General features: G+C 32.6%; 2 protein-coding genes across 7 annotated transcripts in view; one reads left to right on the forward strand and one right to left on the reverse strand.

Moving 5' to 3' along the window:
• LOC113522387 (calcium-binding mitochondrial carrier protein Aralar1) overlaps nt 1-3,912 on the reverse strand; it is a 26,418-nt gene extending 22,506 nt beyond the window's left edge. Inside the window, exon 1 of one of the 4 annotated variants that reach the window (XM_052903276.1) lies at nt 3,682-3,912. In XM_052903276.1, the coding sequence (XP_052759236.1) occupies nt 3,682-3,732 (51 nt within the window). In that variant the 5' untranslated portion in view covers nt 3,733-3,912. Of the gene's footprint in view, nt 1-2,685; nt 2,951-3,099; nt 3,186-3,677 lie in introns of those variants that run through there. The other 3 variants (XM_052903280.1, XM_052903277.1, XM_052903279.1) reach the window with 3 other exon arrangements.
• LOC113513796 (oxamate amidohydrolase proenzyme-like) lies at nt 3,185-16,480 on the forward strand. 3 transcript variants are annotated; one of them, XM_031910590.2, is made up of 2 exons: nt 3,185-3,321; nt 14,745-16,480. In XM_031910590.2, exon 2 carries the CDS (start codon nt 14,778-14,780, stop codon nt 16,380-16,382), a length of 1,605 nt encoding a protein of 534 aa, XP_031766450.1. In that variant the 5' UTR covers nt 3,185-3,321; nt 14,745-14,777; the 3' UTR covers nt 16,383-16,480. The 3 variants fall into 3 exon arrangements, with proteins under 3 accessions (XP_031766450.1, XP_052759241.1, XP_026753578.1); XM_052903281.1 differs by lacking the exon at nt 3,185-3,321 and adding an exon at nt 3,977-4,090; XM_026897777.3 differs by lacking the exon at nt 3,185-3,321 and adding an exon at nt 14,424-14,572.
• The last annotated feature ends 7,027 nt before the right edge of the window (nt 16,481-23,507 follow it).

The following is a 23,507-nucleotide window of genomic DNA, read 5'->3' on the forward strand; positions in this document are numbered from 1 at the left end:
AGTTCTATATTCAAAAATAGACAGTTAATAGCTGATAAAATAATAATAATAATATAATTTAAAATCTGGTATATTTATCTTGATATATTTATCATTAATGCGATATAGTTTGCCATTCCTACTTCTGAAATTCACGCATTACGAATCAGTGAACAAAAAGCTAGTTTATAATAATGGAATGATAAACAAAATTTGAACAAAGACATCACTGTGTTTTTAATTAACGTTAATTAAAATATAACAACAAGAAGCTTTGACGTGATGTTGTAATATATAAATAGTCTACAGTATAAACGGATAAGACTGGACATTGGGATACATTGTAGTTGTAAACGATACTAGGAAGTGTTTTATTCTAATTGCCTCCAAATCAAAAGATTTTTTATCAGCGGGTCTACCGTGAAATGAAATGCCGAAATTTCGGACTCAATTTCGTCATTTTGTTTGTACCAAAATGGGACCAATAAATGGAGTTTAATACTTCGTTCGTCATACATCCTATCGTAAAAGTCCAAAGGAACAATATTTTAACATTTTTAATTTCCAAACGGCATGTATAATGTAATTTTAACATCAAATTTGTGTTTCGTTTATTCGGAACACGTTTCATGGTAGGCCCTCTGGTTTCAAATAATCTTTACATGTTAAAAGAAAATCATACGTAAAAGTATGTTTTCAATGCATTTGTTTTGAAATAATAACGTAATCAAATATTAGTTACGACACAATAGATTCGTAATCAGTTGGATAAATTGATAAAATTATTGACTGAATGATGACAGGAAAATAAAGTCTTACATGGTCAAGTTAAGAGCATATGTTTGTTTTTGAGTCACTACTAGTGATAACAAAGTAATCATTGTGTACTGTGGAATATTATCAATAAAAAGTAACAAAAAACTTGACTTTACACTTTATATGCTACTAGCTTTTACCTGCGACTTTGTCTATGATTAAGACATGTTTACAGATCAGGATAAAAAGTAGCCTACATCCTTCACCATGTAAATTAAATTTCATAGTAATAAACCGTTAAGGCAATATAAAGTAACTGTTTGTTAGAAACTCACTTTCACATTTATAATATTAGTAAGGAGGGGGGAAAGGGATTGTTAGCAATGGAGTTTGAAAGCCCCATTGCTAGCAATATAACTTATTAGGTCGTCTTCCACGTGGTTCCACGATGGGCTAACTGATCTACTTCATCCTCACCTATCATTATTCACGGGTGCCCCGCCTGTGTATACCAATAGTGCGGGTGGAGATACCATTCCATTATCATCCATTAAAAAAAAAACATTAGTAAGGATTAACAATTCTTTTTTTATGATATTGACAAATATTTGCCAGCATATTTATTTTTAAATTTTATCATCATAATACACAGTCTATACTTTGTAAATATTTTTACCTAAGTTATAGTTGTAATATTTTTTTATATTAAGTTTATTCTCTCAATTTATGTCTCTCTATTGTTATCTGTGTATTGTAACACTAATTGGTTGTCTTATATTTGTGTAGTCCATGGAGATGGGGCACTGGTGACTTGTAACACAGGTCTCTTCAAAACCTACTGCAAGCACCAGTCTCTCACAAAATTGGTCTCACATATTTAATTGTAAGTCAAGTTGTTACTTTTTACCACCTTTTGTGAAGAGAAAATAAACCATTCAATTTTATAGGTCCTTTCCTTTTTATAGGTTTCTTTATGTTTAAAAATAATATACATTATATATGGACATCAAGAGGTGAAGAGACTCACTGAAAATCATAGCGAGTGGCGAGGGGCTCCACTGACAAGAGTGCAGTTCTTAAATAGGATAGACAGATGAACATATAAATGTCTATATATACACAACAAAATTTAATAACAACATTCAAACCCAGTGGCATAATTATAAAATTTAACAATTAAAAATACTTGTGATCAAGTTTAATTAAACAAAGATTTATTACTATTCTATTCTAAACCCAAAAAATGTTATTATTCATAATATTGATTCTGATATCTTATCAATTTATTATAAGTTGAACATAGTTAAAAAATAACAAGCTGTGTTATATAATATTACTAGTGTTGTTTACAGTTTAAAATTTTACTGATTATCATGTGCATATTAAATTTTAATTTCATTAATGGCAACATACGTTTAAATTTTTCCTTCTATAACCCAACTGGTTGTAGAAATCATTCAAGAGTTTGTAATATAACTTATTAAGATTATTTTTATTTTCAACGGACTTCAAAAAGAAGGATGTATTCAATTCAGTTATTTTATATTTATTGACTCATAACTCCGTCAGTTATAAAGCAAATTGGATAATTCTTTTTTTTTTTATCTCAAAGGACGGACTAACAGCTTGATCTCATACAAATTTTTATTAAAATTACTTCAGTAGTTTAAATTTTAGACCAAAATAACTGATTACGTCATAATTGATATAGGTCTTTTTTTGTGGGACACAATCTTTAATTACGTTTGAATAATACAAGACTTGATCCAATATCTACTATAAAAAAAAGCTACAATAATTTTCAGTATTCAATATACAGGATTGATTGAAAACCAGTGATAATACTGATGAAACTGAACAACTTTACTAAAAAGAACACAATTAAAATACTCAAGTCACATAATTATACATTTGAATTATTATGGAAATCCCATTAATGTTATTACTTACCTATATTCCTTGGGGAAAATTGTTCAGTTTCATAAACAGTATCATTGGATTCTGAGTTGGCATGCCCTTTGCAAACCATTAACAGATTATAAATGAGAAGTATTTGAATAAAGTTCAATGGACAATAAATGGCCATTTTAATCCTGGCCACAAAACAACTCATTATCAGAAAAAAAATAAGAACATTAAAATACTATTGCACTTTTGTATCACAAAAAAATTAACTATTATTAAAAACAAAATGATATCAATTAATTAAACTTTATTTAAAAATTCACTGATAAAAAAAATAAAACAGATTCGCCTTGTACTTCATATTGATAACTGTCACAGTGAAAAGTAATGAGTTTTATTATTTTTTTTTTTTATTCACTTATAACGAAGCAAAGGTATGATTAGAAAACAATAAATTACCCGGCGAGTAGTCATTTTGTTGGGAAGACACAAATTGTACTGGCTTTGTAACCATTGATATGTATGGTTGACGTAATAGATAAGAATTATCTTTTACACTCAAGAACCTATAGCTTTATATAAATTGTCTCACATTACTACAATGCATTGTAGCAAGCCGACAGTGCATTATTCTATTAAAAAAAAAAAAAGAAAGAATAATAATAAATTCTCCAAGTATTGGTAAGTAAAAATCTACATTCAAATTTCATGGTTAAGGGAATTTATTTATTTATAAAGGTCAAAAGGTTAAGTTTGCCGTTAGTAGGTTATCTAATAATAATTATCTGTAATAAGTTTTTTGTAGGGTCAGGTGATGAGATAAATCAAAGAATTTATATATGTGTAAATAGTGTAGAAATTGTTGATAAGCAAATATTCTGAAGGTCGCTTTTGTAACGTTATCTGCAAATCAAGGACGACCGCTTCAAGGACACTGCTGTGTCAAAACGTTCAATAACTAGCGATTTAAAATATTTTAGTATACACAGTATTTATTCTGTAAGTAAATAAGCCTTTTTAAATAATACAAAACTTACCCACCTCTTGACAGCTGGCCTGAGTTATCAAGTAGCTGAACAAGGATTTAAACATTACACTGTTTTTCAATAGATGTAAATTTTTCTAGAAAACCTATAATGTTTATGCTCTTAAGATGTATGGATTCCGCTTATCTGATTACACGTCACGACACATATAAATAATAGAAAAAAAAATCTATTTTAGTTGAACACGCAGGCCGCTCATGATCATTTAACTTCAACCGGCAGATAATAATGCAATAATATAAAAATGCAATATTATTTAGAAGTATCTTTTTTTAAAGAATAGCTCTTTAAATAGGTCGTATTACAGCTCTGTCTTTTTTGACACTTTTTTGGCAGTTGGCATCTTGACATTTAGTGTTGTGCTTATAATGTTTTCAATCTATATTATGGACAACTTGATTAAGGTATAATTAATTGTTATTTTAAAAATTTATATTGTGTATTTTGAATATTACTTTAGATAGTTGTTTCTTATGTGGAGAGATATTTACTTATCTGTAGTTAACTGAGTTACAAAGTTTTAGTAATAATAAGAGTACTATGTATGATCATTATACACTTCATCGCTCGAACTGTCCTCAACCTTCACCAATGCCTATTAATTATTAACTAATTGCAAAAGGATTCCGCCACAACATTCTTCCACTTCCACTGGCTCGTAAACCTAATTTACTGGTAGGAGTAGGGAAGGATTCTAATGGAGACTATCAGCTCTTTTAGTAGCAATACATCCTGTCAGGTCGACCTTTACGCAGTTCTCCCAGGAAACCGTCATGATTATTTCATAATAATATTGTCAGGATAGACTAACAGGCCTGCTTTTATCCTCACCTAATCATCGCTCATCCCGCCATTGTATATTAATGGCGCAGATAGGGTTAATATTCCATTATCAGGGGGAAAGAGATTGTTAGTTAATGGGTATATATATATATATATATATATATATATATATATATATATATATATATATATATATATATATATATATATATATGGATAATAATAAAAGACTCAATGCTAGCAATATATCGGGTCGAACCCTACGCAATTCCCCCTGGAAACTATTTTGATTAATTCGCTAAGAATTCCTCATTATGAGTCGACTAACCTGTCATTATCCTCACCCATCATCTCACCTCACTCATCGTCACTCATTAAAAAAACACAATTACTTTTCATTTTATACAACTTAGAATGGCAAACAAGCTGATGGTCCACCTGATGGAAAGTGACTACCATCGCCTATAGAGATATGAGCAGTACCATGGATATTCCTCTGCACCCTGTAAATTCACACCACCCTTCAAACCGAAACATAGCCATGCAAACACAACTGCTTTATGGTTGAAACACGATTGGGACAGAGGCACCCAAGCTATTTTTTATCGAAATCAAGAGATAACTCGTTATATCGTGCTCATGATGCATTGGGGGACGAGATCGTTTGTAACGGAGAGTAGCGGCACGTCAGGCCGACCTCCACGTGAATCCCCTTGGAAATCATTTTCGCTAATTCCTGGTGAATTTATCATGATGGACTAACTAGCCTGTCTATCTTTACCTGTCATCAGTCACTGGTACCCTGTCAAAGTATACGGATAACGCAGGCGAGGCTACTATTCCATTTTTATAATTAGTAAAAAAAAAATGGTAGTTTCTGAAAAGGACTGGAAAATAGAAGCCATGTCGTAAACTTGAATATACTTGATAACTAAAGGATTATGATAATATATCTTGTAACCTGTTTCTAACCTGTTTCTTTACATTTTCAATAGGTTCCGTTTAAAAAAGACTAAAACTATTTTGCAATGAACATTATTCTGCTTTTATAAAGTTATTGCTTACAATTTCACAATTTTGGAGTGCACGCATCTCACTGCTCTTTACTATAATTAGTTTTAGCACTAAAACACAGATGTCGCTGTAAGTACTAAAATTCCAATATATGAATGTGTTACGTCGCCAGAAATACTTAATTTAGGAACCAGCAGGAAAAGTAATAATGTACTTACATGCATTGCATGTACATTATTAAAAAAAAACTTAATGTTAAAGCATAACATTAAATCGTTAGTCTTTTGGTTGAAGTGAGGATGTGTTCATACAGTTCAGGTGTACGTGATACTAAACATACGGAAAAAAGTGACGGGAACAGTGAACATTTAATTTTAATTAAAGTGTTGTACATAGTTTGAAAATTCATAAATACGCGGTGGGGCAATGAGTAATTGTCTAGTATGATTGTAATGTGTACTTGTAGGAAAATAACAATTTTCAAGTTACGAACCTCTTATACGTGATGCTGGCAGAAATGGTCGTGAAAATGGCGACATATTGCCGTTGAATAAAGGAAGTAGAAGAATAAACATACTACGTCTATCTGCCTATTCATTATTAACATAAAAAAAATATAGATGCTGAAATCCTGTTAAAGGTGGATAATGATTGGTTAAATCGTTGAGTCTCTAATTATGTATTATTTTGCGATTTTAATAAAATTTTAAATGCACAGTTTTCTTAATGTTTAAAATAAATCAAATTTCTATTATTCACCTATTCGTATAAGTGCCTTTTTATTTGATTAAAAAAAAAGATGGTTCTAAATTCGGTTGTATTTTTTTATGTTCGTTACCTCGTTATTGATTTATTTATATACATATTTTTGGTGAGTTTTACTGTTTTCACCAATGCACTCACTAAAAAATAAAAAATCAAACATTACAATAATACAATATTGAAATAATTATAATAATAAAAATCTAATTATGTTATATAAAATAAATATTAAAAATGCATTTCTGCGTAATTTGTTACCGCTCTGCGAAACTCTGTGGCAGTACAGTGAAATAAGTCCAGATTAGAATTCGCTACTACCTCATTGAGCAGACGTAGCGCCCTCGTGAGTGGCGCCTGATCAGCATGAAATGTCCTGTTGCGTGGTAGGGCAAATATTCCGTGATTACGGTCACGCTTACTGGTCTCACGCGGTCTGGGACAGACATGCTTATGAGATTCAATAAAACGCATTGTACTTTATTCCTCTAAGTATACTGTAGAAGTACATTACGTTATCTCATAACTTCATTAGTTGTAAACCTATTTGAAGAATTCTTTTTTTATCTGGAAGGATACACGTGCAGATTGCTCCCGTAGAAATTTTTAGAAATTTTCAACAAAGTTGCTTCAGTAGTTTAGTTTTTAAATAAAAATAACTGGTTTTAATACAATTAAAATAGTTTTTTTTTCGTAGAACACAATTATCATCGTATACAAGTTTTTTTTTTTATTTTAAATCTTTATAAGAACACAATTTTATTGTTAGGTTTCTCACAGCTTTTAATGTCGTGTTGGAAATGTGTGCTTCAGTAGAGGATAGAACGACAGACATGATAATTCTGATGATGATTCAATACGTATGTATCACGTCCAATTTGTGTGTACAAATGGGCATAAGGGTATATTGGGAGAAAGGGATTGTTAATAATGACGATTAGTAACCACATGGCTAGCAATATACTCTGTCAGGTCGTACTTCTCGTGGTTCTCCGTGGAAACCATCGTGATTGCTTTATTGTTAGATTCGTCACGGTGGGCTAATTGACCTGCTTCATCCTCATCTAACATCCCTCGCTGGTGCCCCGCCAGTGTATACTGATAGCGTAGACGGAGTTACCATTCCATTGCCACCCATTAAAAGAAAAAGTGTATATTTGTTTCAACTCGGATAACATTTTAGTGGATTAATCAAAACATAAGTAAGTTTATGTTAACAAAGTTACAATCAGAGTCTAAGAAGCCGAAGACATATACCTATTCGTAGAGCGCTTAAAGGCAACACTATTATACGGGTAGAGCAAATAAATAGAATTTTGTTTGTCTCGTGGCTTCAGACAAGTTTCTTTGTAGGTGCCTAGTTCAAAGCTTTATGGAGTTAGTGAAGTTTACATTATATACCGAGGGGCAAGTTTAACTCTGGCTGCTAAGACGTATACTTAGATACAGTCTCTATACATATTATTTGATTATCAGCCGATTTAGAAAAAAAGGAGTTTCTCAATTTAGCTGTATTTTTTCTGTGTTTGTTACCTCATAACTTCGTCAGTTGTAAACCGATTTGGAATTTTTTTTTACTTACAGATTGATCCAATAGAAATTTTATCAAAATCATGCATTGCCTACTTATTTTTCGATTCGCCCAATGGTTAACTGTTAGAGATCCCCGTCCGATATTAAATCCGCCAAATAAACATACTGTGCATTAAAGCTGAAATATTATTTTATTTATAAACAAAATCAGTCTAGTCATTTAATTTAAAATAAAAATAAATAATTTTTATTTAAAATTAAATGTATTTTTATTTAAAATTAAATGTATTTTTATTTAAAAATAATAATAATTTTTATGTGGAACATAATCTTATGAACTTATGAACATACTGTAGATATCAAGTAAAAATAATTACTAATTTTAATAATTACTCCGATTTCTTTTGATAAATATGATAGTAAATTTGGTGTCTTGACGGCTCAACTAACCGTCATGTTTGATATACATGATATTGAGGAGGGAGAAGAACATAGAAATGTTTATTTTAATACGTTTTTTTAGTGAGTGAAAATGGAATGGTAACCCCGTCCGCGCTAGCTATACATCAACGAGACACCAGTGGAAGATGATAGGTGAGAATGAATGCTGGTCAGTTAGCCCACCATAATTAATTCGACAAGAATTAACCATGATAGTTTCCAGGGGGAACCGCGTGGAGGTCAATCTGAGAGGGTATATTGCTAGCAATGGGGCTATTAGACCTCATTACTAACAATCCCTTTCTTCCCTAGGTAATATATTAGGTTAGAATTAACGATTAACAATATTAGTTATTCGCTTTTACGCGCGTCTTCGTCCGCGTGATCGGGAAATCTTCATTAACCGGGATAAAAATTAGCTCATAAGCTAATGGGCTAAAAGGGCATAACCTTTCCATTCCATATATGTGTATACCAAACTTCATGGTAATTGATTAATTCATTAAGACGCTAAGAGGCCCCAAACAAACACTTTCATATGTTTACTTCTTTACTAATATTATGAATTATAAAGAAAGGTTCTTGAGTGACGACCTCGTACGGGCAAACGCAGTGTAGGACAACCCCCTACTAAAAGGGGTGACGACGTCAAATGCATTGCAGGAAGTCAGTGGATGCAGGTGGCTGAAGACTGTTCCTTATGGTAGTCTATGGGGGAGCCCTTTATCTAGCAGTGGACAAATAATGGCTGAGATAATGATGACTAATATTATGAATATTAATAATGGGTGTATTTGTTTGTTTGTCACCTTATAACGCCTTAACGGTTTAACTATTCACTATGAAATTTGATATACACGCACTATATGTACATGTACGTATATACACTACATATTTACATTTATTTATATCACACTATTATACATTTATTTATATCACACTACACATACACCCACGCATACATTTATACCTCTTTACAATTGGTGACAATGAATTTGTATTATTTAATCATTGCTGTCAATATCTGAACTTTAGCAACATGGATTTTAATTATTTTATATATCAATTAACTTAACTTTATGGACACTCACTATTATATATGGTTTCTTTCATACATGTGCTTATATTACTACACCCACTCTAACTTGCCTGCCTCACTTTGGAATCATAATTTTTGTTTGTATAAATAAAATCCGTTATTGGCTGTATTCGTAAAAGACTTAGCATGTAAGTTATTTTTTAAGAGCTATGGATTTTTGTATAAAATAAGTATATATATATATATATATATATATATATATATATATATATATATATATATATATATATATATATATATATATATATATATGTATATGGGATGGTGGATGTAGGCTACTTTTTATCCCGGTCAGTGAACATATTCCGGTCACGCGAACGAAGTCGCGGGTTTAAGTTAGTTTACAATATTAGTAAGTATAAATATTAGTTAGTTTATAATATTGATGAAAGTAGTATGAGAACATTTGGATCGGAGAATATCTCGAATTACTTTTACAGCAAAGTTCACATTTACCTAAGATATCGCGTTAACACGCACTATTGGCAACTTTTTTTTCAAGTCAAAAATTAATGAACCGACGAATCGAGAGCCCTCTTTTGGGAGCCGCTTAAAAAGGGAACAACAGCCCCGGATAAAGGCATAAGCATCCACAGTCAACCCGTCACACGCTATCGTCATTTTCTTCGCCACTTCCCGCCGTAAAACCCTCAATGCATACAAAAAACTTCATTTTCAATATCGACACACGCCTATATCTCCTCGGGGGTTCGATATACGTTGCTCTAAAACATATTTTACGGGTACACTGTACCCTCAGATCGCGAAGGGTTTATGGTTCGACTATCGCGTTAACCGAGTCTGGATGGTCTAATTCGTAAGGTTTCGGACGAATCGAAGCTATAAATTCTATGCTGTAATAGTGGAATGTTAGTGAAAGGTCCCTTCACTGTTTATTCCGTTTAGGGTCATAAAACTTACATCTGCCGCATGATCCCTATTTCCGAGTTCCAATTTTAATTTTTGTACGACTTTGCTCGTTTTTTTATTTAAAAAAAAGCCTGCATTTGTTTTTTTATATCAGCCGTTAACTGACCGCTGAACATAGGCTTCCCCCCAAGGAAGGTTTTGCTAGTAGTTGTCACACTTGGCAGACGGGTTGGCAATAGCAATTAGGCTATGGTGATGTTTTAAAAGAAACACTGCGGTTGTTTACATGCTACGCTTTATTTAAACCGATGCATTTTTCTTTATTACTTCCACATATGGTTTGATGCTATATAGTGATTTATATTAATTTACTCATTTCAGCCATTAATTGTTTATTGCTCAAAAATAGGCTTTCTTATAGATTGCCATTAGGAATGGTTCTAAACCACCTGTGCTTTTACAATCTATCGTTTGTATCTATCGAGGAGTTGTCCTACACCACATTTAATTCGTAGAGCCGACTCTTAAATAACACTAAAGGAGCTAAGTTATAAACTTTTATAATACTTATCAATATTATGGACAGAGGTATGCTATAAATAGTTGTACAACAATACATTTATTTTAATATGTGGATATATCCAGATGGTTACATAGATTTATTTTCCTGTTTCGTCAATATGCAGGTAGTGCCGATTCTTAAATAATGTAATCATTACTCGCTCGAAAGTACGTTCAGGAAAGTAATCATAGAAAACGAACAGTCCCTGTGCATCAATAACTGTCTCCCAAATGTTTATTATATCAGTATTATTTTATAGCGTTTATTCCCTCGGGAGTAATTTTTGGTATAACCCGCATACTTATTTACGAGTAACGGCCTTAGAAGCTATCGTACGGTAAAATTTATATGAACTCCGCAAAGATTTTGACTCCAAAGACAATATATCGATACGAGCTCAATATTGCACTGAATTTTCTTTTAGAAAATGTTCGAAAACTTTAATAAACTTCGTGTAATGTAAAGAAGTCGTTCGTATAAGAATAGACGGTGAAATGCTTTAATTAATAGTAAACTGACCAGGGGAAAAGGGATTGTTAGTAATGGAGACTAAGAATCCCATTGCTCGCGGTTCTCCCTGGAAACTATCATGGTTAATTCCTGATAAATCCATCATGATGGGCTAACTGACCTGTTTTCATTCTCATCTATCACCCTTCACTGGTGCTCCGCCAGCGTATCCCGTTAGCGCAGGCGGGGTTACCATACCATTTTCACCCATCAAAAAGAAAAAAAAAATAGTAAACTGACAAAAGTATCCTGTCCTTAATATTTTTCTTTTTACACAAAAGGAATAATTTTATTAAAAAAGAGACTGGCTGAAAACTTGTTCTGTGTATTTGTACACATTGCACTGGGACACTCACAGCATCAGCTGAGCCAGTTCCTTTTACCGAATATAAGATATTTCTTATACATATATAATGTTACTGTATTTTCTGTTATAATTATTTGTTTTTCTAGTAATAAATCTATAATATAGAAGGGGGTGGTACATTCCATGCTGGTACCAAACGGCAATTTCTTTTGGGCAAGTTGGTTTTATTAAATGCTCCTTATGTGTTTTTTCTTAAATATGTCACATGTACAGACATTGTTTAGTAACAATTTTATTATATTGTTCAGATATTGAGAGAGAACGAGAGGGAGATTTGGTACAAAAATCGTTTGCTTGGGTACCTCTGACCCATTCGCGTTTTTATCGTGAAGCAGTTGTGTTTGCATGGCTGTGTTTCGGTTTAAAGAGTGGGATATGGTAGTGAATTTACAGGGTACTGAGGAATAACACCTAAGGTCTCAGGAATGGCAACGCATGAAGAGTATCATGAGCGAAACAGTATATTCTGATATGTGCATGGTACTGCTCATATCTATAGGCGACCGTTACCACTTTCCATCAGATGGACAGTCAGTTTATTTGCTATTCTAAGTTGCATTAAAAAAATATTGGGAGACTGACGTGACAGATATATATGTATCTACATATGTATGTAGTAAGATCTACAAGTAGATTTTTCTTCACAACCACAAAATTTTTTGTACTGTAAAAAAAAATAAGCATATAAATTATGTTAAAATAAAAAAAAAGAAACACTGGTATGATAGTAATCACCCGTTTGGAATTGACGACGCATTATTTTTATGACCTTTTTTTTTCTGTAGCTATATTACGTGAACATAGCTACAAAAAACAATATAGATGAATTAAGGGCGTCCTTTTTTTGAAATTTGATTAATAATAATTTAATATTAAGCCCTACTAATACCTATTTACTTAGAAATAGTTAATATTAGAAACGATACAAAAATAAGTTCTCCACAGTCATCCTCCGACTCATTCCATTTGATATATTTTCGTGACTCAACCGAATTTTGTTCCATACAAAAGGAATTGCAAAATCAGTGTTATGATAACTAAAAATATATTTAGGGTTATTTTTTATTGGAATTTTCCTATCTAGAATCTGATTATATATATGTATAATGTGTAGATTTTACGCAGAATACCATAATGAATTTTCCACTATCAGGTATACCTGATTATTGATGATATATGTATTAATAAATTGTAGATCTGTTTTTACTAATATTATAAAGCAGAAAGGCTTGTCTGTTTGTTTGTAATGGATACATTAAAATCGATTACTTTACAATCGATTAGAAAAACCCTTTCACTTACGGAAAGCTACATTAATAATATAGGTCGTATCGAAAATTAATAGATAATAATGGATAAATGAAAAAAATACTATATTGATTTTAAAAACTCAATTCATCTATAGAATACTACCTTATGAGAGAGTAACATGGGCTATATTTTATTAAAAAGATACAGTACAAAGCTCCCGGCTTTGGGGGGGGGGGGTCGTTATACAATGAATAAGGCAAATCCTTCTAATTTTCACTGCCTTTCCCTTGAATGTCGTAAGAGGCGACTAAGAAAAGTTAACGGTCAAGAGATGGGCAGCTGTATACCTATTAAAACATCACTGAAACCTAACTGTGGTTGCTAACCTGCCCGCCAAGCATGGCAACTACTGGCTAGCCTTATGGGTGAGGCCTATGTTCAGCAGTGGACAGTTAACGGTCAATATGGATTAAGACAATGAACATTACAGGATGAAATATATCGCATAGGTTATTTAATAGGTTGCTGTTCTTGAAGAGCTTATCTCTGATTTTTTTTTGTCAAAATATATTATATGTCGCAAAATATGTTATGTTTACGATATTTGTCGCGACCTACTTATTTTTATGGGAACTGTTGTGACATCTACAGAATTGAAAATAACATTTCATGCTATGTTTTTCGCTCCTACATTTTTGCGTTGATTTCACAAGTAAGAAAGACAATTAAATAGCGTGTGGTCCCGGCATAGAATAGGTTACTGCTTACTTTCCTATGACTGACGTAAGAGGCGACTAAGAAAAATTAATGGTTGAGGGATAGGCAGCAGCGTCCCTCTTAAAAGTTCACAAAGCTTAACTGCGGTTGCCAATCTGCCAGCCAAACGTGGCAATTGCTGGCAAAACTCCCCTTATAATATATACAAAAGGTCAGCAGTAGACAGTTAACGGCTGATATAGTGATGATGATCAAGATGAAACGTACACCAGATTTTAAGTTAGTCCTTCAATATAACTGTAATATATATATATATATATATATATATAAAGTGTAAATAAATTTCGTATTTATTTACACTTTATAGCACCAAGTAAAAAATAATAAATACAGTAAACATTAATGAGAAGTGATACAAAAGGCGGCCTTATCACTAAGCAATCCCTTCCAGACAACCTTTGGGTAGAGGACAGAGTAGTTTTTATATAATGCCTGAACAAATATCCTCTAGATACAATTTTATTATATAAATAAGATAATACACCTAGCATAATATGTATAAACTTGATAGTAAACACTACAAGTTTTATAATTATTTTTGGTAGAAAAAATAAACTACAATCCACCTAATGCCAAATAAAAATCGGCCTCTATAGATATGAAAGCACCATAGACTAAACAGATATATGTAGACTTAACATATTCTGCGATGCACACCTTGTGCCTTTGTGTGTTACCATTTCTGAGGACATAGCCTTCGTATCATTACATTATAATACGTTTGATATAAACACGGTATTATTCCGTTTGTATCAGACATTAGATTGGTTATCTTAGTTTTACAGATTGTCGTTTCATAGTTGACATTGATAAGATGGTATTTATTCAGACAATTTACACAAAACTCTACCAGTAAGGTTTTCGTTTTAGTTACTTTTTGTGTCAAAGATTTAGTTGCGTTCGAATTTTGTATCATAGAGGTATGAATAAAGTTGATTTCAATTTTGTAGTATTTAAAATTAAATATAAAAATTTTCTCTCGATAACAAAATAAAACTAATATTATAAATATTAAAATTGTATTCCAAATCCCACAAAGTATTAATAATCTGCAATATTAAAAAAAAAACTAATGTATTACATTTATTTCAGATCGTGGTTTGAGCCTCAAGAAATACGTGAAAAATGTATAAATGTAACCCAATAGACTACAGTACTATTGCAACCCGATGTATGGTGGTTACACCTCATCATCTCGCAACAGAAAGCGCACTTGCAATATTAAGAGAAGGTGGAACTGCTATAGAAGCTATGGTGGCTGCGGCTGCTACAATAGCCGTTGTTTATCCCCACATGAATAGTATTGGAGGAGATTCTTTTTGGCTTATTGTTCCACCTTCCGGAGAACCTATAGTCATTGAAGCCAGTGGAGCAGCAGGCAGTTCGGCTACAGAAGAATTTTATAAAAACTATAAAAGTATTCCGCAAAGAGGTCCAAAATCAGCTTTAACAGTAGCAGGAACGGTGGGTGGTTGGCAAGAAGCATTGAATTACATATCTGAAATAGGATACCAAACAATTTCTACACCGAGGTTGCTTGCCGATGCTATTCATTATGCCGAAAATGGTTTCCCAGTTTCGTCTTCCCATGCAATAGCATTGTCTGAATTTATCGAAGTAAATAATGCGTCTGAAGAATTTAAAAATATTTATCTACCAAATGGAAAGGTACCAAATGTGGGAGAAATGTTTTATCAAAAAAATCTTGCAACTACATTGAGACATTTGGCCGAAAATGGTTTAAATAGTTTCTATCAAGGAAATTTAGCAAATATTATATCAGAAGAAATGAAAGCCGTAGGAATGCCTATTACAAAAGAAGATCTTAGAAATTATACTCCTATTAGAAAAAAATCTTTGCAATTACCTCTCAAATATGGAGTTTTGTTCAATACACCTCCACCAACGGTAGGCGTGGTATCTTTGAGTATACTAGGACTTCTAGAGAAATTAAATATTAATGGTCAACATGAAGGAAAATTTATTCATGCAGCAATTGAAAGTACTAAACAAGCATTTATAATAAGAGATAAATTCATTACTGATCCTCTTCACATGAAAACGAATCCTGAGTCTTTATTAACTCCTGAAGCTATATCTAGAATGGCGAATAATATTAACCTCGAGAGAGCTTCGAATATAAATAACGGAAAAGGTCCAGGGGACACAGTTTGGATGGCTGCTATGGATGATGAAGGTTTCTCTGTGTCGTTTATTCAAAGTGTTTATCATGATTTTGGTAGTGGTGTCATTTTACCTAAAACTGGAATTTTGTGGCATAATAGAGGCGTTTCATTTAATTTGGATAAAGATAGCTTATTATACTTAAGTCCTGGTAAAAAACCGATCCATACATTAAATCCAGCTGCCGCTAGATTGAATGACGGAAGATTAATAGTTTATGGAACACGCGGGGGTGATGGACAACCTCAAACTCAGGCGGCTTTGTTTCATAGATATGTTGTTCAAGGCTTGAACTTACAAAAAGCTGTATCGACTCCAAGATGGGTTTATGGAGACACCCTTCAAAAACATGTAACTACAGTGAAAATAGAGGACAGGTTTGACGAAGATACTATAAAATATTTAAAAAACAAGGGGCATGTTATTGAATTATTGCCTCCTTTTAGTGAAAAGTTTGGGCATGCAGGAGCAATTGTAAGACATCCTGATGGAAGGCTGGAAGGAGCTTATGATCCACGTAGCAACGGCAATGCTGCTGGATTCTGAATTACTTTTAAATATTAAGATTATACTTGTAAAGCTAAATAAATGTAATTAAAAATATAAAATAGGAATACGAATTTATATATATATATATATATATATATATATATATATATATATATATATATATATATATATATATATATATATATATATATATATATATATATATATATATTTATATATATATAATATATATATATATATATATATATATATATATATATATATATATATATATATATATATATATATATATAAATAATATTAACTTAAGTATATTTAAGGATTTGTTTACGTAATTAATTTAAATCTACGCTAGTACTTGTTACAGATAACACAGTAATTTAGTTAATTATAGTGAACGTATTAAAATATTTTAACATCTAAGGCTTATTACAATATTGTTAAAACATTTCATTTTGTATTCATTAAGTACAATAAAAGACTATTCCAATTTAATTTAGACATTACACATTTCTCTTTTAATAAAATTGGTGAATTTCCACTAAAGAAATTTATTGCTGCTGTCACTGACAAGACTAAGATAATTCAAAGATATTTTCCTCTATAATTTCAAAGATGTCTTTACTGGAGCTCAATAGACACTGATCTAGTTTGATTTGAATTGAAATTATTGTTCAATAAAAGCTTTTACAAGGAATTTCTCTCAATGTATAGAAAAACATGTTGATCGATATCAATTTATATCGGACTGCCACAAAATGTTAATATACATATTTAGTAATTTCTATTTAAAGCCCATCAATCTATTTGATCTTGCTCTTTGATTTTCACTATTTAGTTATTAATTTTGAAGAAAATTAACAAGGATTTCGAAGCAAGAATAGATATAAGTAGAACAGATGTCACGTAAGAGAATTCACGGGTAACATCTATAATTTAAAGTAATATAATTCATACAATTAAAAATAAACAGAGACGAAAGTATTAATAAGAGAAAACAAGGTATCCGTTTTTCCAGTAATACCAAATATTTACAGAACCTTTAAAAAGGTGGAACACATGGGATTAAATATAAAAACTTCTCTATAAAAATGCCTACAATATCCATCAAATTTATGGTGATCAGTCAAACGGTTACTGAGACTTATAATCTTAACATACATACAAATTATATACTAATATCAAAATTCATTTTTATATAAGACTAGTTTTTATCCACGTTTCTGCCCACGTTACCGTGTACGTTTAGAAATATACGGTTACATAATATTTAGTAATCCGTGTCCTTTTCTATATCAAACACTATACATATATACGCCGAAATTCGTAATATTAGATTTTAGACTTTAACGTTGCTTTTTTTTAATAAACGATAATGGAATTGCAACCTCGTCCACGCTAATAGTACACACTGGCGGGCACCAGTGAAGGATGACAGGTGAGAATGAAAAGATGGGTCAGTTAGCTCATCGTGATGAATATACCTAGGATTCAGTGCGATGGTTTCCAGGAGGGACGATGTGGAGGTCGACCTGACAGGGCATATTGCTAGCGATGAGACTTGTAGTCTACATTACTAACAATCCCTTCAGCGTTGCATGGTTTATGGTTTATAAGAGATGGAAAATAAGGTTACCATTTAGGTAAACTAAAATAATTCATACGGGTTATTTCGTTTTGGCATAGAATAGGCCACCCATTCCTTTCCTAAGGGAGACTAAGGGAGACTAAGGGAGGATTAGCGATGGGCAGCAGCTCTTAAAAATCTCTAAAGCCTGATTGCGGTTGCCAATCCGCATACCGATCGTGGCAACTACTGGCAAAATCCCCCAAGGGGAGGCTTATGTTCAGCACTGGACAGTTAAAGGCTGATATGATGATGACGATGATTTCGTTTCGACTAGGTTAGGTTTAAATAGATACATAGATACTCTTTATTATTTTCTCTCTAAGATAGTAATAGTAAACTTATTATAAATACAAACAGTTTATTATTTACTCATGAGCATGGCCTGTATAACCTGATCGAAGCGTCGAGATAACCCAGGTAAATTATCATAGTTTACTTAAATGTTTGTGTTAATTATATTTATAACTTCATTTAAGAGTTTCCTCTTGTCGGTGCAACTAATTAATTCATGTTCCAGCCAGCTTTATCCCAGGCCATATCCTCGACGTCTCTATATCATGACATCATGAACATGACGTCGACATGACGCTTAGTATTTCTTTTATCTGTCCCATGTAGTTTATCCTCGGTCTTTCCCTTCCGCTTTTGCCCTGTACTTTTCCTTCTACTTTGCCCTTTAAAAAATTGTCATGTCGTATAAGGCAGCCCAGCATTTTGCCTCTTCTATTCTCTATTAATATTTATTACTACTAGAAGGAGACTTTGTACAAGTAGTTTGCTTGGGCACCTCTGTTCCATTCGTGTTTCTACCGTGAAGCAGTTGTGTTTCCATTGCTGTGTTTCGGTTTGAAGGGTGGACAGTGAATTTACAGGGTACAGAGGAATAACACCTTAGTCCTCAGGAATGGCAATGCATGGGGGGCATCATGGGCGAAACAGTATACTCCATGTGCTGCTCCATGTGTCCATGGTGCTGCTCATGTCTATAGGCGACTGTTACTATTTTCCATCATGTGGGCCATCAGCTTATTTGCCATTTTAAGTTGCATTAAAAAAATAACTATAAACAAATAATTTCATATAAATCAGCTAAGACGTAAAGACGCCAGGAAATAAGTATGAAATGAATTTACTTTCAAATTTAATATTAATAATATTAGTGAGGGTTCGGTCATTTTAATAAGAAACTACGTTAACATGATGTGAAATTATTACGCGGATTTCGCATTAAAACTTTTCAACCGTTTAACTTGTAATTCGAAAGTTATTCAAACTTTCAAAGTGCACAGCTTCCAGTTTTTAACTGGAATTGATTGCGAAGGAGTATGAGAGAGAGGTTGGAAATTAAAACGCGAAGCGATTTTTAAATTAGACAATCTTTTTGAAATATACTCTGTGCTTCCTGAACAGTGGTCGACAATAACTCACGTTTATTGGAAAGATAAGGCGGACAAAGAGCGTTCGGGTGTAAATCAAAATCGGCCATTTTAAAGTCACATTGTTGCAGAACCAATAATGAAAAATACCTTAGATATAGGTACATGGATGATTAATTGATTTGGGTCCATAGACAACTACCTATAATACAAAAAAAAAAGAATATTATATATTTTTTTATTATTTACTTTATTTTGTTATCGATTTACAGTTTCATGATTTATGCTATCACATAAGGCTACCAATAAGTAAAAAAAAAAAAAACTTTTAAACTAAGCGTTTTTAAACTGTTAGATACAAATTGAATCAAAATATATTTCGCGGTTTGTCCAATGGTTGACTGGTAGAGAACACCTGGTGAACGTCTGGTGTTAAGTCCGCCAAATGTACATAGAATTTTACTGTACATTAAAGCTTAAATAAATAAATAAATCGAAATATATAATAAAAATCAACAGCGGCTGTATTTAAAAAGAATACTTAATGTAAAATATTTTAAAACCAATATTTGTGAGAAACCTAAAATACTTGTAACTTACTATTAATTTTAATAAAGATGGACACAGAAACAAGAAGCGAGTTATAAAGTTTCGTTACATTCCGTTTTAGCCAATAATCCACGGAACCTAAACAACAATAAACTGATCTCTACAAAAGAAAATTCGAGCGTATGGTTGTTTAGAATAAAAAAGCTATAAATCCGCTAAATTGTCTCGTGTCCACTAATTCGAATGAATGGCCCAAACCTCCACGTAGCGAAATTAAACTCTCACAGTAATGAAGTGACCACATTTGTCTTAATTTGGTTGTTGGAAGCTTTATTAGATACGTATTAAGTTGTAGATACGAAGTTTGGGGTTGCCATACTTCTAAATGGGATTGTTTGACAGTTCTCTGTCGGGTTATTCTAGTCTAGAGTAATCTTCAAATTAAGAATAGTTTCATTTAACATTAAAATATTTGCTAAAGGAAAAATTATCTGCTTGTTTATTGTTTATATTTAAATGATTTTAAAAAAAGAACACGTTCTTAACTAGATGGTACTTTTAAAAATTCTGTGCCGAGTATGATAATTATTTTGGCAAAGTTTTACTTCAGTATTGATCCCATTTTAATTTTGTGTAGCTACATTTTGTCTTGTCAAAAAATTATATCTTCAGTGATGTAGATATTTCAAGTTAATTTATATTAATAGTTAAATTTAATATTTTGTGTAATATAAGCTCGCCACTGCCCTCAAACGCATTCTATTTTTACCTAATGGTTAGCTGGTAGAGAATGCTGTATGGCATTAGTTTCGACATTTGTACAAATTTTATTGTGCAATAAAGAATAAATAAATAAATATTTTTAACAGCACAAAATTTTAAATTATTATAGCAATAAAATTATAAACTTAAGTCACGTAATGCTTTGATTTAATTTCGTAATAAAATATTAATTTTCATAAAATAGTAATAGTACTAACAAAGGATTATTTAAAATAAAAAACTATCATCAAAATCGATTCAGATTTGTATACAAATATCTGATAGGAAAATACATACGAATAAATATCATTAAGGAATATTAATCCAAAAAAAGTACGCAAATATATCCTGTAACGTACATATAAAAAATACAGGTGAAGCAAAAAAAAAATTGTGAAGTTGCTTAAATGCAATCGAATAAAGAACCATCCCTGCTTTTGATTTTTTTTTGTATAACACAAGAGGTAAACGAGCCGCATGCTCACCTGATGGTTAGTGATTACCACTGCCTATGAGCACCCCAACAGCAGAGGCATCGCAGATGTGCCTGCATGGAAGATGCTATTTTCCTGAATGTTACGATGAGCTATCTAAATTAGTTGAAAACTTTATTTTCATTATTTTTATGAAACTTAGACATGATGAATACCATGGACATAACAGAGTATACTGTTTCGCCCCTCCCCCCAAGCGTTGCCATTCCTGAGGACTCAGGTGTTTTTCCTCTGTATCCTGTAAATTCACTGTCATATTCCGCCTTTCAAACTGAAACACAGCCATGCAAACACAATTACTTCACTACTTCACGGTAGAAACTCGAATGGGACAGAGTTGCCCAAGCAAACGACTTTAGTACAAAGTCTCCCTCTGGTATATTTGTCCAAATGAAATTCCAAACCACTAATAATAGTTAATTGTGGAATAACTTCAAAAAGTTCATTAGCAGCTAAAACACAAACAAACGTCTTCAAACTTGCTATGATTAATGCCGTAACTTCTGATTGTATTGCCTGCCGTGAAACCCACTGCAGGAAAGTTAGAGGAACCTAGTCCAGTTATAATTGGGATGACGGTAAGAACGTACAATTGCTAGATTGTTACATTATATCCTTAGATCATATTTATTATCAATAGTATATTATTAATAGTATCTTAGGTTATGACTGCCATTTTACAGTAACTCTTCCATTTTATACACTTACAATTTCTTATGCCTATAATTATATATATGTTTTAAAGAAAGAAAGAAAGAAAGAAAAATATTTTATTCAGTGCAATGTAAAAAATACAATATAAATAACAAACGAGAAAAAAAAATGAGCAAATAAAATGTACATATAATTAAACTTAATTTACCATAATTAAAAATAAACATAAAATAATAATTTTTACATCCAAAAATGCACTGAAATGGCTCCACTCAGCTTTAATGTATGTCCTAGGTGAACATACAGCTGGTTTTCAGTGGCACCAAAAATATATATATATAAAAGGGGGGGAGAGAGAGGGCACTATTTATAATATTCATGATTTTAGTATTAGGTACATATTTAACATGTCTGGGATTATATATTATATATAGTTAATCACTTTTTTTTTTTATTTGACTATTATGCTTATATATACGTCTTAAAAAAGACCATTAAATGATGATATAATCATTTTTTGAAATTTTGCCTCTCTGTATGTTTGTTTCAGTATTACGTAAAAATTACTATATCAAACACTTCAGAAGGAATGATTAAACATTGGTTTAGAATTAGTGTTACAAACTCCTTTGTAATTTGTAATTTCTAATATTGTATTCTTTTAATTATTCATTTTTTTATAAACTGTCAGTATAACCTTTCAACACGAACCGGCGTTTTCTTTATTATAATCAGTTCACAATATTATTGGTCCTTCTACCGTTTAAGTGTTGGAAATGGTACTCACACGTTCCCAAAATGGTAGGCCGTCGAATAAATACGAAAATACCATGGATCACAGCAAGAGTGGACAGTCAAACCCTACGTATGGAGATCAAGGGACGTCGGAGGCTCAATGTGCGTCCACCAGTCAAATGGATGCGCCTTCGGAGGGAGTTCACGTGGAGCCCCCACCCAGGTCTCGGGGTGACAGTCACACCGCATCGAGAAGATCCACAGGGAGTATGGTAAAGGCTAGGCTTTTAGCAGCCGAGGCGGAGCACGCTCGCCGGCTCGCTGAGTTAGAACGTAAAGTTGCGGATGCTGAGCTACGCGCACAGCTCGCCGCTATAGAGGCTGAGAGTAGCGTACATGCAAACTCGTATGCAAGCTCGTGTATGAGTAGCAAACAGGTTGAAACGTGGTTGAATAATAACCCGGGTGATGGCCCGTTAGCAGAGGAGCCGATCGATCGGCAACCCGGCATTAGTGCCCCAGAGGTCCCTGCGTCACACTCTTTAGGGTTACCATTTCATCCTACTACTTCTCACAACTCTGTCAGTGATCCCCAGGGACAAAAGTACACGGGGAGTTTTGACGCACAATTCATAGCTAAGGCTATAAGTGATTTAGGTGCAGTCTTAACAAGTAATAAATCGAATAACTGTCATACCAAGTTGCCGTTATTTGATGGCAGTTGTGCTACTGAGTGGCTTAGCTTCAAACGTACATTTGTAGACACGGAAAAATTCTATTCAGCAGGTGAGAATCTCGCACGCCTAAACGGTGCGTTGCGTGGAGCCGCGCGGGAGGCTGTTCACGTCCTATTGGTATCGGCGCGTGACCCACAGCAGGTCATCAGTGCACTCGAAACCCGATTTGGATGTCCCGAGATGATTATGCTACAAGAATTAAATTCCGTCCGAGCCCTACCGAA

Source organism: Galleria mellonella, unplaced genomic scaffold (genome assembly GCF_026898425.1).
Source record: "Galleria mellonella isolate WM207_F2 unplaced genomic scaffold, CSIRO_AGI_GalMel_v1 utg1386, whole genome shotgun sequence".
Taxonomy (NCBI): Eukaryota; Metazoa; Arthropoda; class Insecta; order Lepidoptera; family Pyralidae; genus Galleria; species Galleria mellonella.

What these genes read in the sequence shown, in the direction of transcription:
- LOC113513796 (XM_031910590.2), top strand. Translation starts at nt 14,778, where the DNA reads ATGTATAAATGTAACCCAATAGACTACAGTACTATTGCAACCCGATGT.